The sequence below is a fragment of the Balaenoptera acutorostrata genome, chromosome 17, assembly GCF_949987535.1.
Source record: "Balaenoptera acutorostrata chromosome 17, mBalAcu1.1, whole genome shotgun sequence".
In the NCBI taxonomy this organism is placed as follows: Eukaryota; Metazoa; Chordata; class Mammalia; order Artiodactyla; family Balaenopteridae; genus Balaenoptera; species Balaenoptera acutorostrata.
In genome coordinates, this window is record NC_080080.1 from 69,657,030 (window position 1) to 69,676,385 (window position 19,356).

General features: G+C 39.2%; 1 protein-coding gene across 1 annotated transcript in view; it reads left to right on the forward strand.

Moving 5' to 3' along the window:
* CPA6 (carboxypeptidase A6) overlaps window positions 1–19,356 on the forward strand; it is a 264,464-nt gene that overhangs the window by 190,779 nt on the left and 54,329 nt on the right. Inside the window, exons 4-6 of the mRNA XM_007185024.2 lie at window positions 952–1,066; window positions 3,194–3,295; window positions 5,348–5,452. Of these exons, the coding sequence (XP_007185086.1) occupies window positions 952–1,066; window positions 3,194–3,295; window positions 5,348–5,452 (322 nt within the window). The remainder of the gene's footprint in view (window positions 1–951; window positions 1,067–3,193; window positions 3,296–5,347; window positions 5,453–19,356) is intronic.

Sequence of the window (19,356 nt, forward strand, 5' to 3'; positions counted from 1 at the left end):
TGCTGTATAAAAAAATAAATAAAATTAAATTAAAAAATTAAAAAAAAAAAAAAGAACACCAGTCCAGCTGGTTCCATACATTCAGTGACTTGAATCCCTCACCCTGGCCTCGGCCTTCCATTTCCAAATGCATTCACTTTGATTGATTACCTGAGCTTGTCTTCTCTTGGCGTCATTGATACTGGTAGGCAATGAAATTAGCTTTTTCCGACTCTGGGTATTTCTTCCATTTCCTCTTGAGTATTGTAGTTTCTTTCTTTCTTTCCCTTTTCCGAGTCTTGGGTCAAGTATGCCGGGTGACAACATGACAAAATTTCGGTGACAAAAGGCCTGGGAACAGATAGAAGCAGCCAAACAGGAGGACGTGGCAAAGGAGCGGAGGAGCTTGTCGTGCTTCATTTTTCATAATGTCACACCGGACCTGAGTCTAAAGCCTGGAACTTGGGTTCACATTCCAAGTTCAAATTCTGGCTCTGTGCTCACTGGAAGAGTGATATTGACAAGTTCTTAACCTTTTGAGGCTCAGTTTCCCCATTTGTAAAATGGAGATAACAATAAAGTCTAACCTAATAGGGTTATTAACTAAGCTCATGTAAAATACACAGCACAGTGCCTGCCACCTGGTAGGTGCTCAGTAAATATGTGTTCCCACGCCATCATTCAGTTCTTGTAGCTGCTCAATCAATGGTAGTTATTATTAGGCTCATTATTACTTGGGAACACCTGCCTATAATTTTCTATTTTATATTCATTATATCATTTATTTAACAGTTTTTACTTTCTGAAAAAGAACATCTTCCCAACATTTGGTATTTTTAGAAGTGTCAAACTTCACTGTCCTTTTTTTTTTTCTTCACTGTCCTTTTCATAGATGCATGATTTTCTTTTGATATTGACTGATTTTTATATTATCTCCATTTAATTTTCATCATGTCTATCATTCAAATCCAGGATCCTCATGGAAGATCTTCAGAAAGTACTGGAAAAGGGAAGCAGTTTGCCAACCCAGAGAAGTCGAAGATCCGTCTCTGGATATAATTATGAAGTTTATCACTCCTTAGAAGAAGTATGTAATCAAAGGACCTTTTGTTACGTTTTTACAAGTGCATCTTTATCATTTAGGTCTCAGGATTGGGAGAGAAGCGTAAGGACAGAGGCAGAGGCTATATGAAGAATACGTACAGCTCTTACATTGCCCAGGCACCTCAGTTCTCTTCCATTAAGCCTTTTACACTATATAAGTAGCAGCAAAATAATTTTAATTTCGCCTGCTTTATCCAACCCACCCCTACAATGGACAGGGGAAGTGCAATGGAGAGTGCGGTAAAGCTGCTATACAGTCCTCAGTATCCAAAGGGCATTGGGTCCAGGACCCCCTACAGATACCAAAATCATGGATACTCAATTCCCTTGTGTACAATGACATAGTACAGTCAGCCCTTGGTATCCAATGGTTCTGCATCCGCAGGTGTGGAGGGCTGACTGTAATTACGGTTATAAACACCCTAATTGAACAATGCATGGACGGTAGAGCTAGCCAGAGTTTGAGGGCAATGGTTTGGTTGAGGGGTAGAGTGAACTTTGATGTTTGCCCCATACCCTCTGCAAATTTGAGACCTCCCCAAAACCAAGCTTCATTTGTGGCACCTCAGGGACTGTTAGCTTGCTGTTATTTACTGAATCTGAGAAATACAAGGACCCATCCCCACTGCCACTACTGTACATCTGGGCAACAACTAGTTATTCTTCAAATCTCAGTTTAAGCAAGAAGAGAGCTGTTTCTGCTCTCCCAGATGGGGTCAGAGCTCCCTACTCTCAACCCCCGGAGCATTACTTGCACCCATAGTACATGGATGTGATACCTATCATAGTTGTTAATTATGTTATTGTATGATTATTTGATTAATGCCTTTCTCTCCTAATAAGCTGCAAGGGCCTTGGGGACAAGCCATTGCTTTCTTGTTCACCACTGTATCCGCAGTGGCAAGCAAAGAGAGACTTCCAAATAGATAGCTGTTGACAGAATGACTAAATGGATGAGTACATACATTTTTTCATTCTTCCCCTGAATTGAGCACAGGAATGCCAGTCATAGAACAAATGAGATCCTGTTACATTCTTAAGAGAATTTTTGGTTCTCTTGATAACTTTCCTTTCAAAATTATTTCTACATATTTCCTGTTTTTAACATACTTTTCAGAAGCTTGAAGTTACCAGCAATGGAAAGGATTTAGATAACTTGACATATTAGATATGTCAAGTTAGATTAGACATTTAGATAACTTGACATACTTGCAATTAACGTGCACTAGAAAAAAAGTCAAAATTTAAAAATATATTAATATAGATATGTACATATACATACATATATGTAAATGTGTGTGTGTGTGTATCCTGCCCATTAGACTAAATAGGGATAGAAAAAAAGGAAAATCTGTTTTTTGTTGTTTTTTTTTTTTAGAACAGACTCTTTCTTTCACATCATGGAACAGAGGGACACTTTTTGTGACTTCCTTACTCCTTTATTGGGCTTCAAGTCAGAAATGTCACCCATCTTTCTAAGTGCCTTCTTTATCCATCTCAAATATAACTTTCCCCGATGACAGATAAACGTGTGTGGATGGATCAATGCACATGTATCGCTATTACTCGGGAAATTATTCAGAGTATGCCCTCCAATGTGTGGCTGGGTAGAATAAACCTTAAGTGCAAAAGATAATGCCTTTTTCTTAGCACCTTCTGTTCAGTGGCAAATTACAATATAGAGGACTTTAATAAACACTTTCAAATAGTTGGGATGGTTTTCCTGAAGCTGATTTCTTTCTTTTCCTCTAAATTTTGGGGGAAAATGGAAATAAATTTTGGTTTTTCAAAAAGAACCCAGAACACATTGATTAATTTTCTGTAAAATTCTGCCATTAAGATGTTAATGACAAATAGTAGTAGAAGGTATGCTTTAAAAGGGGAACAATATAAAGACATAAAGCAACTATTTATAAAAGCAGAAAATAAAATGTAATTTTAAGTATCCTGAAGAAAATTAAAACTACAAAATTGGTTTTTCATTCAATCTTATACTCCACATATGCTTTTTTGAGTTCCTAGACCCACTGTTGTCTTTTTGTTCTCTTTTGCTTACCAAAAGCTCCATAATTGTGAGAGTCTGACGTGGTTTTCATTTACTTGCTTTTAGATTCAAAATTGGATGCATCATTTGAATAAAACTCATTCAGGCCTCATTCACATGTTCTCTATTGGAAAATCATATGAGGGAAGATCTCTTTTTGTTTTAAAGGTAAAAATAAGAAATTAGTAACTAAATATTTACTAAACATTCGTCGTTTTCAGCTTTGACTTATGGGGAAAAGAAATGAAATGGCATTTCATCGTGTCTCATATTTAACCTCATCTGGTAATTTAAGAAACAAAATTTCCCTTAGGTTTTTGAGCCATATTTAATTTTTGCCATTGAGTATTTCAAAGAATACTGTTTCTAAAACAGTATTTATGCACTTCAAAATAATGACCTTCAACATTATTTGTGAGTTGGTGCTGCTTACGATGAACCAATGCAAAACTACAGAAACGTGTAAGAAGGTATACATCATTCCCAGCCCTTGAGCCTGCGTTCTCTTTCAGCCACTGACCCATCTCTTGTCTGCCAAAGATCTAAAAAGATTTCCCTGCATCACTGTCTCTACTTCCTCAGCAACCATTCAGACCTTGACTCCCTGGCCTTTGCCCTCACAACACCTCTAAAACATCTGCGATGACCCCTACTTGGTTCTCCTCTCCTCTCAGACCATCCCCTCAGGTCTCCTCCAATGGTTCCTCTCCCCTTGTTCTTTCCGTACGTGCTGGTGGCCCCAGGATTCTCTCCTCAGCTGTGCTCTCCCTCTCCCCACCCTCCCTGGATGGGCACATCCACCCCATGGTTTCAACAATCATTCCAGACTTTTCTGTTCAGTGGAGTCTGCTGCCTGGTACTTACTGGACATTCATAGCTCACTGCCGCCTTGTCGTCCTCATCTCGATACTCACCAAAGCACCTCAGACTCAGGATGCACTGCCGCGCTCCAGTCAAGAAACATGAACCATCCTAAATTCCTCTCCTTTATTCTCACCACTTACCTTAAATCTAACACGAAGAACTGACAATTCTTTCTTCTAACTTCTGGATTTGTCAAAACCTCTTGTCTTGTCCTCACTGCTATGGCCCTAGCTTGTTTCTGGATCTGTTCTCCCTGGACTATTGCAGTCACGGCCTCAGGACTGAACTTCCCTGCGAGTCCCCATCCTCTACGCTCTCGTCCATCTACACACACACACCTCCCATGGAGTACAGGATGAAGCCTTATCTCTGTTACTTGGTATCCAGGAATTTCATGTGTCTTCTGCCTCTGTGTCCAGCTTCATCTGCCATTCTTTCCTCATACCCCAGAAGCAGCTGCTCAAACATGGTGTGCTCAGATTCTTTTCCAAGCTTGAGATGCCTTCTTTCACTTTGCCAGGCAAGCTTCAAGTCTTGCTCAACTATTCAAGGGCTCCTCTTTTGCTCCACATGGAAATGAGACATAGCACCCCTGAGTTGCCAAAGTAACTTGAATATATTCACATTATAATGATTCATTCTCATGTGTCTGCCCTCCCCTACTACCATATAAATTCCTTGTCTTCTCATCTCTGAATTTCCAAGGCCAAGCACTGTGTCCGACATTAAAAAGGATTTCCTGAAGCATTAGTTGAGTGAATTAATGAATGAATGAAAACTAGATACCCTATAATGTCAAAAGCCATCTACTGATAACTGGGTTAGAAATCATGTTATAAATGAAACTGATATAATAGGATAATAAAGAAAAGTCTGTCACTTGACTCTACAAATCATTTTGTGTTTCCATTTTGTATTGTAATAAAATTTGACTTTCTCTACATATAAGGCATAGCTATTTCTTTAATAGATATTGCTTGGGAATACTTCTGATTGCCTGCATGGGGAGGGCGGTGGAGAGAAAGAGGGCAAGGATGGGGGAGAGGGAGGGAAAAAATTAGCTTCTTACTTAAGTCACATATTATATGAAAATGGAGAAGCAAGCCTATTTAAGCAATTGCTTTTTCCTTGTGTATTTTCTACTTCTTTGATTCGTAATTAAGGCAATAAATTTATTCTTTCTGCATAAACAAGCCTGGACTTCTGAAATTGATAGGAAATCTCTGTCTTTTTTATGGGTTACTTAATGAACCCAACTCTAGTGAAGTATTATGCTGAAACCATATTAAATTATGCTGGTCAGTAAATCCAAAAATAAAAGCCTGTGTTGGTTACTATGAATACTCTTGTTTTCAGCTGGGCAGAAGATCACGAGCTTACAAAAGAGCTGTCTGGATAGACTGCGGTATTCATGCAAGAGAATGGATTGGTCCTGCCTTTTGTCAGTGGTTTGTAAAAGAAGTAAGTTAAACCCTTTACAGAGTGTCCATTCTCGCTAGCCAGTGTTTTTATTCTGCTCAAGGAACAAAACTGGGAATGTGAAGCCAGCAATATCTGATGGAATGATAGTAACACCGTGATTCTGTGGGTTGCTTCTATGTTTATGAAGCCCTCTCAAAACCCTGGCTCAGTTTACCTTCAGCTCTACCCTTGGAGGTGGGAATTACCAACTCTCATTAAAGAGAAAGAACCTGAGATTCAGAGCATTTATGAATTCGTGACAAATTAGGAACCAACCATAGTAGCTGATATATAGCAAAAGGCTAAAAATCCAATTTATGGTGTTCCAGAACAGTTTCTCATGTGATATTCTCTTGTATTCTCCGTCAAAATGATCTCATGTATGCTATAGCAAGAAAGAGATGAGCAAGTGACTGCATTTTGCCCTCCTGCTATGGATCTGTGATTTAGATACCAAAGACCTTTAGCATCTGTGCATTTAACATTCTCTGTTTCAGTACTTCTCAGTGACTCTAATGGTTGATGACTCATGGTGATTTCTCATTTTCTGAAGGCTTCATTTAAGTCATAAGCCCTCGAAGGCTAATGTATTGAGTGGGTTCTTATCCCCAGAGTGGGCCAACCTCATGGATGAACATCTTAGTATGTTCTGATACTTTTCTACTGTCAAGAATGCAATGACTTTCATGGTTTTTTATAACCTTTACTTCTTAGTATTTTTTTTTAAGACTCCTAAAAGAAACCAACGACTAGTACTGGTAATAATAGTGAAGAAGTCTAAGAGAAGGAAGGTTCTTAGCCAGAAAAAAACCCCTACAAATTACTCATAGAAAACCATTAAGGATACAAAAGATATTTAAATATTTCAGTTACATTTCACTATGTTTTATGGGAAAATTATGCGACCTAGTAAGGTTTATGATTTTGAAGGTTCTCCTAGTCTTAGAAAATATGCCCCGCAAATGTCAATACTGGGGGGCTTCCCTGGGGGCACAATGGTTGAGAGTCTGCCTGCCAATGCCGGGGACACGGGTTCGAGCCCTGGTCTGGGAAGATCCCACATGCCGCGGAGCAACTAAGCCTGTGCGCCACAGCTACTGAGCCTGCACTCCAGAGCCTGCGAACCACAACTACTGAAGTCCGCGCACCTAGAGCCCGTGCTCCGCAACGAGAGAAGCCACTGCACGGCAACAAAGAGTAGCCCCCGCTCTCCGCAACTAGAGAAAGCCCGCGCGCAGCAACAAAGACCCAATGCAGCCAAAAATAAATAAATAAATTCATTTTTTAAAAAGTCAATACTGTATTAATTTGTAAAATCTGCCTCTCTACCACTACCAAACCCACAAAAGTATTCTTAATTTTATAATGTAATAATAAAATTTTCAAACTATTCCCACTCAGTGTATTGAGCAATTCATATTCTCTTAAAATACCATTTCATCATGGTAGCATAAATGCAAAAGCTAACAAATTGTTAACTCTACCACCTTGCATTAAATATCCATTGTATACATACAACATATTGTCTGCTGTCTTAAGTTTCAAAAGGAAAAGGGGAAAACTGGTTAAGAACAGAACATCTATTGTTTATAGAGTATGGTCCCGTGTATTATTGTAGAACATAAGAATGTATCTCCCAAACATTTTACCTCACCCCCACATGTGCAACTTCTTTATAACACCTAAACTTACTTTATTTGTTCATGTGGTAATTGTCTGTCTCTTCCTATACCAATGCCAAAGGCAGAGACCCTGTTTATCTTGTTCATTGCCAAATCCCCAGTACCTAGAACAAAACTTGGCACTTAATAGTGTTTCAATTATTTGTGAATGAATGGGAATGTGAGAATCCAGTGGTTATGATATGGAAAGATTTCTGGGAGATGACTTGCAATTCATCTCCTAAGGATATGGTACCACCTGGACTTTTGCAGTGCACAATCTGTACAGCCATACATGGCAGCCCTAGAACCCAAGCTAAATTTCCAAGGAAGAGGAGGACACAGTGTAACCACAGAAAAAGGAACAGGTATGTATGGTGATTATCAGTTGAGGGTAGTTCATTTTGGAGCAAGAGCAAGAAGCATCAATTAAGATTAGGCTCCAGGGACTTCCCTAGTGGCGCAGTGGTTAAGAATCCACCTGTCAAGGCAGGGGACATGGGTCCGAGCACTGGTTCAGGAAGATCCCACATGCCACGGAGCAACGAACCCCACATGCCACAACTACTGAGCCTGTGTGCCACAACTACTGAAGCCCACACGCCTAGAGCCCGTGCTCCGCAACAAGAGAAGCCACCGCAATGAGAAGCCCGTGCACCACAACGAAGAGTAGCCCCCACTCACTGCAACTAGAGAAAGCCCGCGCACAGCAATGAAGACCCAATGCAGCCAAAAAATAAAATTTCTTTAAAAATTAAAAAAAAATTTTTTTAAAGAATAGGCTCCATTTCACCAAAGCTGAGTGAGGAAAGGCTTCTCCTCCCTCCTGCACCAAGCCAACTTCAAGCACACAGATGAATCTAACTATTTCTGGGCCTCTGCTACCCTTTCCACCACACCTCTCTCACTCTCGCTGTTTATGGCTGTCACTTGCCCCTCCATTTAATCAGGAACATTTCCCATCTGAGTCAGGGCAGCAACAGAAGTGGAGAAAAAGGAGGCCTAAGGGTCACTGGTCCCAGTGTCCTTGTGGAAGCAATGGGGCTGCCACATGACAGCAATGTCTGATGATAGCATCACAGGCTTGTAAGAAACGTTCTCATCTTGCCTTGAAGCCCCTGTCCCCATAGAATGGTGGTGTTGGGGCCAGAAGGAATGGGGACTTCAAAGATTTAAGTAACCTTAAGCCTGCCCAGCATTGAAGCATCATATCTTATACACTAAGTCCCTGGTTAAATCCTCAGTCTCCCACAGAAGGCAGGGGGTGTCTGGCCCAAGAGGGGCTCCAGGCAGTGTCCCTTCCAGAGGTCACCTCCCCTCCACCACCGAAATCCCAAGACAGGCTCCCAGGCTCTCAACTCCTCTAATTTCCATGGCGCCTCTGGGGGCACCAGGGAATCTCTGGGCTCTTTCTCCCAGGAGACCCTAGGAGGGTATGTCAAGCCCTCTCTTGGCTGACAGACACCACACTGCTGATTGTCTCTTCCTGCATTTGCCCCTCGTTGGCACATAAGACCTCTCAGAAAGACATGTGGTGAACAAGGACCCAGGTTCTCTTTTCTTACATGTTTTACTCCAATCTGGCAGTGGTTTCTACCGTCTCTTGATTTCCCTGGAATTTCAACCCCCAAAGAAGGGGATGGTGTCAGAAGCCAAAATTTTGGCTTCTTACCTTTGCTTTCTCTCTTTCTTGGTGTTTTCCCCCAAATTCAACAGCTTAAAACAACAAATATCTATTACTTGATAATTTCTGTGGGTCAGCAATCTAGGCGCAGCTTAGCTGCGTGCCTCTGGCTAAGGGTCTCTCACAAGGTACAGTCAAGGTGTCAGCTGGAGCTTTGGCAATCTCAAGGCTTGTATGGCGGATCTGTTTCTGATCTCACTTATGTGGCTGCTGGCAGCCTCAGGTCCCCCAGGGCTGTGAGCCAGATACATCAGTTCCTTGCCACGTGGGCATCGCCATAGGACAGCTCACAACCCAGCACCTGGCTGCCCTCAGAGCAGATGAGAGGGAGAGAGAGAGGGAGAGAGCGTGAACAGGCCCAAGACAGAAACCACAGTCTCTTTGTAACCTAATTTCAGAAGTGACATCCCCTCATCACTTTTGCCACATTCTGTCCATTAGAAGTGAGTCACTAGGTCCAGACTGTATTCAAGGGGAGGGCATTACACAAGAGCATGAATGCCAAGAAGTGGGAATCACTGGGGAGGCTGCCAACCATACCTTGGTGGGACTTTCCCCACAGCCACCACTATAAAGTTTGTATCCTTACTCAAATGTGAACTGGAAGAAAACTCATCAAGTCCTAAATCTTGATAGAACAACAGATTGCACAGAGGTTACATGCACACATTTAGTAGTCAGACAGCCCTGGGTTGGAACGCCAGCTCTGCCATTTACTAGCTGTGTGACCTTGGGGGCAAGTCGTTTAACCTCTCTGAACCTCAGTATTAATAATATGTGACACACTGGGTTATTGGAAGGATTAAATTATATAATTCTTGTAAAGGACTTAACAGAGTGCTTGGCATATAATAAGCAGTTAATAAAATCAACTCAGTAATGGTAGTAGTATCAGCAAGTTCGTATTTTAAAATAACCAAAGAGAATCATTAGAAAGAAGTCAACAAAGATATGAAAGAACTCAACAACACTATCAACCAACAGGATCTAGACCTAAGTCACATTGATGGATCACCCAACCCAACAACAGCAGAATACACATTCTTTTCAAGTGCCTACAGAACATATACCAAGATATACCATAACATGGACCAAAATACAAACCTCAACAAATTTAAAGGAAATTAAATCCGACAGACTGTGTTTTCTGACCACAATGAAATCAAACTAGAAATTGATGGCAGAAAGATAACAGGAAAACCTCCAAACACTTGGAAATTAAGATGCTTCTGAATTATCCATGGGTCAAAGATAAAATCTCAAGGGAAATTTAAAAACTACATTGAACTGACTGAAAATGAAAATACAACATATCAAAATTTGTGGGACACTAAAACAATGCTAAGAGGGAAATTTATAGCACTAAATGCATACATTAGAAAAGAGGGAAATTCTCAAAACAATAATCAAAGCTCTCACCTCAGGAACCTAGAAAAAGAATAGAAAATAAAGCCAAAGCAAGCAGAAGGAAGTAATATGGATAAGAGCAAAAATCAATGAAATTGAAAACAGAAAATCATTAGAGAAAATCAGTGAAACAAGGAGCTGGTTCTTGAAAAGATCAATGAAATTAACAAAGTTCTAGCAAGAGAGACAAAGAAAAAAGAAGATACAAATTACCAATGTTAGGAATGAAAGAGATGTCACTACAAGCCCTGCAGATATCAAAAGGACAATAAGAGAATACTGTGTATGACTCAACACATATAAATTTGACGACTTAGGCAAAATGTACCAGTAAATTGAAAAACAGAAACTATTACAACTCATCCATTATGAAATAATTTGTATATGCCTATTACCATTAAGGACACTGAATTCATAACTTTAAAATTCAAAAAGAGGAAAGAAAGAAATCTCCAGACCCAGATGGTTTCACTGAAGAATTCTACCAAATGTTTAAAGAAGAATTGAGACCAGTTCTACACAATTGCAGACATTAGAAGAGGACAGAATATTTTCAATTCATTTATAAAGCTAATATTACCCTAATACCAAAATCAGACAAAAACAATAGGAAACAAAACTAGAAAATAGATTCAGAGATCCTTAACAAAATATTAGCAAATAGAAATTAGTAATCTAAAAAATAATTCTACACCATGACCAAGTGGGGTTTATTACAAGGATCCAAGCATGGTTTAATATTTGAAATTCAACCAATGTAATCTACCATATTAACAAACTGAAGAACAGATAAGTCTACATAATCTTATCAACTGATACAGAAAAAGACCTTGACAAAATTTGACATTCATGATAAAAACTCCCAGAAAAACAGGAATAGAGGGGAACTTCCTCAATTTTATAAAGAACATCTGTGAAAATCCTACAGCAAACATTACACCTAATGGTAAATGACCAAATGCTTCCTCCTAAGATCAGGAACAAGGTAAGGATGTCCACTCTCACCACTCTTCATTAACATAGTGCTGAAAGTTCTAGTCCGTAGAAGAAGAGGAAATGAAAGACATACAGGTCGGAAAGGAATAAATAAAATTTTCCTATTCGTCAATGACATGATTGTCTACACAGAAAATCCCAAGGACTCTACAGGGAAATAGAACTAGTAAGTGAGTTCAGCAAGATCACAGGACAGAAAATAAACATACAAAAATCAACTGTATTTCTATGTACTAGCAATGAACATGTGGACGCTGAAATTAAAAATATAATACCATTTATAATTACTTGAAAAATGAAATACTTAGGAGTAAATCTAACAAAACAAGTATAGGACTTATATGCTGAAAGCCACAAAACACTAATCCAAAAAATCAAGCAAAATCTAAATATACAGAGAGACATACCATATTCATGGATTGGAAGACTCAATACAGAAAAATGTCAATTCTCCCCAAATTGATATATGTTTAACATAATTCCTATAAAAATTCCAGCAAGACTTTTTGTAGATATAGGTAAAATTATTCTAAAATTTATATGAAAAGGCAAAGGAACTAGAAGAGCTAAAACTATTTTGAAAAAGAATCATTCTACCCAACTTCAAGACATATTATATCTCTGGTCATTAAAAGTATGTGGTACTGGTGAAGGGACAGAGACAAATGGAACAGAAGACCCAGAAATAGACCTACACAAATATGCCCAAGTGATTTTCGACAAAGGTGCAAAAGCAATTCATTGAAGGAAAGACATACTTTTCAACAAATGGTGCTGGAGCAAGTGGACTTCCATAGGCAAATAAATGAATTTCAACCCAAGTCTCATTGCTTATACCAAAATTAACTCAAAATGGATCACGGACTTAAATGTAAAATGTAAAATTATAAAACTTTTAGAATAGGAAAAAATCTTCAGGATCTAAAGCTAGGCAAAAAGTCCTTAGACTTGACACAAAAAGCATGCTCCATAAAAGGAAAAGTTGATAAACTGGACATTATCAAATATAATAAAATAAAAATTTTAAACTTTGCTGTGTGAAAGGCCCTGTTAAGAGGAAGAAAAAGACAGGCTACAAACTTTGCCAGATATCTGAGAAAGGATTCATATTTGGACATATAAACTCAAAACTTGACAATAAAAAGGCAAGCAATCCAATTAGAAAATGAGCAAAAGACATAAAGAGACATTTCACCAAAAAGAATATACAGATGGCCAAAAAGAAAAAAAAAAAAAGCACACAAAAAGATGCCATTAGGGCAGTTCAAATTCAAACCACAATGAGCTATCACTAGACACCTGTCAGAATGGCTAAAATCACACACACACACACACACACACACACACACACAAACACACACGGGGGTGGGGGGAGAGGGCGAGAGACTGACTCACCAGCCAATGCTGGGGAGGATGGGGAAAAACTGGATTGCTCACACACTGCTGGTGGGAATGTAAAACAATGGAGCTACTGCTGAAAACAGTCAACAGTTTCTTTTAAAAGAAGACATGCCACTATCATATAACCCAATAATTTCACTCTTGGCATTTATCCCAGAGAAATTAAAACTTATGTTTGCTCAAAAACCTGTACACGAATGTTTATAGCAGCTTCATCTATAACAGCCAAAAACTGGAAACAATCCAGATATCCTTCAATGGGCAAATGGTTAAACAAACTAGTACATGCATACCATGGAAAACTACTCAGCAAAAAAAAAAAGGAACGAACTATGGAAGCACACAACAATGTGAATGAATCTCCAGAGAATTATGCAATGAAAAACCAATCCCAAATAGATACTGTATGATTTCATTTATATAATATTCTTGAGGTGATAAAATTACAGTTGACTCTTAAACAACATGGGTTTGAACTGCAAGGGTCTACTAATACACAGATTTTTCTCAATAAATACATACTACAGTACTACATGATCCTCAGTTGGTTGAATCCCCGGATGTGAAACTGTAGCTATGGAGGGCCAACTGTAAAGTTATACGTAGTTTTCCAACTGCTTTGGGACGCTCAGCAACCCAACCCGCACATTGTTCAAGGATCAACTGTATAGAAATGGAGAACAGATTAGTGGTTGCTGGGGGTTAAGGAATGTGGATGTGGCTATAAAAGGGCATCGTGAGGGGCCTTTGTAGCGATGGAGAGGTTCTGTATCTTGACTGCATCAATTTCAGTATCCTGATCGTTATATTATACTATACTTTTGTAAAATATTACCATTGGGGGAAAGTGGGTCAAGGGTACAAGGGATTTCTCTGTATTAATTCTTATAATTACATGCAAATCTACATTTATCTCAAAATTTAAAATGTATTGTAAGAAGAATAACCAGGTCTCCATACTCCTGGGTTTCATTCTCTTTGGAACCAGGTGCTATTTTCTGCCTAGAGCATCAATGGAAATTTCATCCCTGCTCTCTCCTCTCTGCTGTGTATAATCCTTATCAACTGACCCTGACTCACTGCACCATGGAAACCAGAAGCATCAGCCTGGGGCTCTGGCTCTGTATGTCCCTCTCTTCTTCAACCAGCTTGACTCCCCCATGCCAGGCCCTGGGATACTCCCCACTCCAGTTTAGAGGATGAGTCCATGAGTGTCTTGGACACACAAAGCTCAGAAAACAGTGACACAGAGCAAACTACCTGGCTTAACTGACCGGTGAGATGGACTGATTATTTTGTTATTTTGAAAATTGCTCAAATGAATTCATTATCTCAACATGTAAGTGATAGTTGTATTCATTAACTCAACATATAACTACTGGCTGGTAGACATTTTTAAAATGCAAAATACATAACACAATTGTGGGCTTATATCTTTTTAAATTGAAAATCATTTAATTATGTTGAAAAATATAGAGCTGTCACTTTTGATTTCAATACTTGCCACCTCTTTTTTTCCTAGTATTCATTTTACAAATTTTTCTATCTTGTAAGCAAAATAAAGGAAACCAATGGAGGTGCGCCTGGACTGCAAAATCCTTCTCTTGTTCTATGCTTTTTTACAGCAAGTTAGCAGACCATTGTTAATGTTACATTTATAGTACGGTGGGGGGTTTGGGGGAGGGGGACGTAGGGGAGAACATCTTGGTAGACTTACTATCGAAACGTGTACTGGAGATGCCCCTTCACCATGAAACCAAAAGGCGCTTTAAGGAACACTACCTTCTGGTAATAAAGTTTTCTTAAATTTGTCATGGGCCAAGAGGGATGATATAGACACTAAATTAATTCATCAAAGAAAGAAAACTAGAATAGATAAATAAGGAGAAGGAAACAGAGGTTAATATACACAACTTGGAGGTTATCTTTCTGCAAAAGTGAACAGATATTATTTGTAGAAGAGTAAGAGACTTAAATATGAGGGCAAACAGAGGGCAGGGAACAAAGAAAATAGACAGCAGATAGAGACTTAAGGAACACTCACAAACCTTAAAAGTAATGGACTTAAATTAAATTACAAAGCAAAGGAAACTACCAAGTTAAAAATAGGGTTAAAAACAGATTAGCAGTTCCTCAACAAGTTAAACATAGAGTTACCCATGCAACCCCAAAATTCCACTCCTGTGTATATAAGCAAGAGAGATGAAAACATATATATATCCACACAGAAATCTGTACATGAATGTTTATAGCAGCATTTTTCATAAGAGCCAAAAAGTAGAAGCAACTCAGATGTCCATCAACTGATGGATAAACAAAATGCAGTGTATCACACAATGGGATATTATTCAGCCATAATGAAGTACAATACAAGCTTCAACAGGGATGAACCTTGAAAAACATGTTAAGTGAAATATGCCAGACATGAAAGACCACATAATGTATCTTCCCATTTATATGAAATGTCCAGAACAGGCAAATTTATAGAAACAAGAGGTAGGTTAGTGGTTGCCAGAGGGTGAGGGGAGAGGGAAATTGGGAGTGGCTCTAACAGGTACCATGTTTCTTTTTGAGGTGATGGAAAAGTTCTAGAATTAGACAGTGATGACCACTGCTCAACATTATGAATATACTAAAAAACCACTGAACTATATACTTTTTTTTAAATATAAATTTATTTATTTTATGTATTTATTTTTGGCTGCATTGGGACTTCGTTGCTGAATGCGGGCTTTCTATAGTTGCAGAGAGTGGGGGCTTCTCTTCATTGTGGTGCGCGGTCTTCTCATTGCGGTGGCTTCTCTTGTTGCAGAGCATGGGCTCTAGGCGCGTGGGCTTCAGTAGTTGTGGCACACGGGCTTCAGTAGTTGTGGCTTGTGGGCTCTAAAGTGCAGACTCAGTAGTTGTGGCACGTGGGCTTAGTTGCTCCTCGGCATGTGGGATCTTCCCGGACCAGGGCTCGACCCCGTGTCCCCTGCATTGGCAGGCGGATTCTTAACCACTGTGCCACCAGGGAAGCCCTGAAATGTATACTTTTTAATGAATTACATCTCAATTTAAAAAAGGAAGAAAGTGTTGATATGTGCTACAATGTTGATGAACCTTGAAAGCATTGTGCTAACTGAAAGAAGCTGGTCCCCAAAGACCATGTATTACACAGTACCACTTGCATGCAATGTGTAGAACAGACTGATTTACAGAAAGTAGACTAGTGGCTGCCTATGGCTGGAGAAAATCAGGGGTCAGGGAGTTGATACCTGAAGGATAAGAAATGTCTTTCTAGGATGTTGAACATATCCTAAACTTATATAGTAGTCATGGTTACATAACTCTGTGAATATACTAAAAGCCACTGAATGGTACACTTTAAAAAGATGAACTATAGAATGTGTGAGTTATATCCCAATAAAGCTGTTATTTTTTTTTTAATTAATGTTACCTAGGGTCCCCCTAGAAAGTATTTACATTGATCAGTCCAACAATTTCTTGTTGGTCACTACATTTTCAGCCCTCAGCATTCTGGGGGTCAGCAGAAGTATAAATCATGGTCCCAGCGCTCAAGGAGTTGGTATTTTATTTGAGAAGAAATATTTATGTGCAGGAAACAACAGCAAACAACATAAAACAGTGTACCTTTGGGGATTAAATGATACTGACTATAGTAGCTGAAGGAATTCAAGAATCGGAGAAATCCATGAGACTTTGGAAGAAGACAAGGTTTGGGAAAAATCTGTGGGGGAGTGAGTCTCATTAGGCCTTGACTGAGGAGTGGGAATTTGATCAGGGAGATATAATAGTGTTCTAAAAAAGACAAATCACTAATGTTGAGAACATGGCATAGATTAGTGAGACCAAAGTCTATATAGTCTGTGTGAGTAGATTCTAACGCAATATGAGACTGACTGAAAAATTACAGTTAGCCTTGAAAGCCAACAGAGTTTGGTCCAATAAAGAAAAACGAGAAAACACTGATATGTAGTGAAAAGCATGCATCATTGTCAGTTTAAAAATGAAAGGCAGTGATATATGGATGATAGAAAGGAGGAGCACAGAGTGAAGGCAACAAACTAGAAGTGTTTAGGGCAAAAATCTACCCGTGGACAGGAAGAGTGGATGTAGGAATGGAAAGTAAAGAAAGGGTGTATATAGTTCAAATAAAAAAATCATTCCTTCATTCATCATTCAACCAAAGGCTTATTGAGCAATACTTTTTATGTGAAGGCAGCTTGCTAAGTTCTGTAATGGTACAAGTACTGTAATTACAAGACATTAACTCTCTTCTCAATTCATTTACTACAATTCTACTGGGGAGATAAGACACAAACACAGAAGGCAGCACCAATAAAAGAAGTCTTTAGGAATTGATGACTGGCTTGATATGGGGACACAAGTGCAGGATGGGTCAAAGATTCCCGAGAGAGCAATGGCGTCATTGAAGTTGTGGGAGTATCGGTTGAAATGTTGGCAGTATCACTAGTCTGAAGGGAAGAACCCAACACCACTACATTAAGCAGGTTAAATGATTAATTTATTAAACAAGTAATTACTAAGTGCCAACCATGCTACAGGCCAGGCACTGTGGATATTGCGGAGAGAGACACAGGACCATCAAAAAAAACTGCTCTCATGCACCTTGATTCTCAAGGACCAAAAGAATCAAATAGTCTCTGATGAGAGGTTAAAGACTCAGTTAGCAGCCAAATGACCGAATGCCTGATTCACAGGCTTAATTTGGGCAACAGGCATCCAAGAATAAATTCCAGTGATTTTGCCAACCATAACAGAACTGTTTTCAAATACTTTTCTTGACTGTATTACTTAATCCAATAAGAGACACGAAAGGGGTAGAAGATTGCAACAGTTCACCACTGCAGTTCTGGCACAAGTTCGGGGGGGTCATTTTTTTTTTTTTCTTGTAAGCTTGAATTTTTTTTAAATTAATTTATTTATTTATTTTTGGCTGCATTGGGTCTTTGTTGCCACGCACGGACTTTCTCTAGTTGCGGCAAGCAGGGGCTACTCTTCATTGTGGTGCGCGGGCTTCTCATTGCGGTGGCTCCTCTGGTTGCGGAGCACGGGCTCTAGGTGTGGCTTCAGTAGTTGTGGCATGTGGGCTCAGTAGTCGTGGCATGTGGGCTCAGCAGTTGTGGCTCGTGGGCTCCAGAGCACAGGCTCAGTAGTTGTGGCGCACCGGCTTAGTTGCTCCACGGCACGTGGGATCTTCCTGGACCAGGGCTCGAACCTGTGTCCCCTGCATTGGCAGGCGGATTCTTAACCACTGCGCCACCAGGGAAGTTCAGGGGGGAGTCATATTGATAGTTGGGGTAGGCAAGCAATTTTCAACAGCAGCCCATTTTTAACATCTTTTTATTTTTCATTGTTTTATTTTTTTAATTGTGGAAAGACCACTTAATTCTTTGTTGCCAATGCTGATGGAATGGCATTTGCTTCATTTCTCAGAATCATCACCAACTGAATGAGGTAATTTGGGCTTTGTTCACTTTTGAGAGTTTAAAATTGTCAATCTCCAGGGTTGCGTATATCAAGCCATGGCTGGTGCTAGCTGGCCCAGAGTTATGTATAGCACTTAATTTTTGCCTCAAATAATTCTACATTGCTGGGGCAAATTTGACCAGAGACTTTATTCATAGAATATTTAGAAAGTAACTCTGGGAAATATTCATTTGATTTCCAAGTAAGACATTTCCAAGCATAAAAGCAAAGAAAGGAGGAAGGCATAGAAGAAATGATTGATAGCCCTGACTTTATAAAATATATTAAAGGAGCATTTAAAGATACGGGAAACTGCCTGTGACATGCTGCTATGTCAATAAAGTAAAAATTAAAAAAAAACAGCATGGACACACAGCAAAAGAATCCATAAACAAAATGAAAAAAGGCAACCCACACAACAGGAGAAAATATTTGCAAACGAAGTGACCAACAAGGGTTTAATCTCCAAAAATATATAAACAGCTCATGTAGCTCAATGTCAAAAAAACAAACAACCCAATCAAAAAATGGGTGGAAGATCTAAATAGACATTTCTCCAAAGAAGACATATAGATGGCAAAGAAGCACATGAAAAGACGCTCAACATCACTAATTAACACAGAAATGCAAATCAAAACTACAAGGAGGTATCACCTCACACCGGTCAGAATAGCCATCATCAAAAAATCTACAAACAATAAATGCTGGAGAGGGTGTGGAGAAAAGGGAATCCTCCTACATAGTTAGTGGGGAAGTAAATTGGTACAGCCACTATGGAGAACAGTATTGAGGTTCCTTAAAAAACTAAAAATAGAACTATAATATGATCCAGCAATCCCACTCCTGGGCGTATACCTGGAAAAAACCATAATTCAAAAAGATACATGTACCCAAGTGTTCACTGCAACACTATTTACAATAGCCAGGACATGGAAGCAACCTAAATGTCTATCAACAGAGGAATGGATAAAGAAGATGTGGTACATACATACAATGAACTATTACTCAGCCATAAAAAGGAACGAAATTGGATCATTTGTAGAGATGTGGATGGACCTAGAGACTGTCATACAGAGTGAAGTAAGTCAGAAAGAGAAAAACAAATATCGTATATTAATGCATGTATGTGGAATCTAGAAAAATGGTATAGATAAACTTATTTGCAAAGCAGAAATAGACACACAGACGTCGAGAACAAATGTATGGATACCAAAGGGGGCAGAGGGGTGGGGTGAACTGGGAGATTGGGATTGACATATATA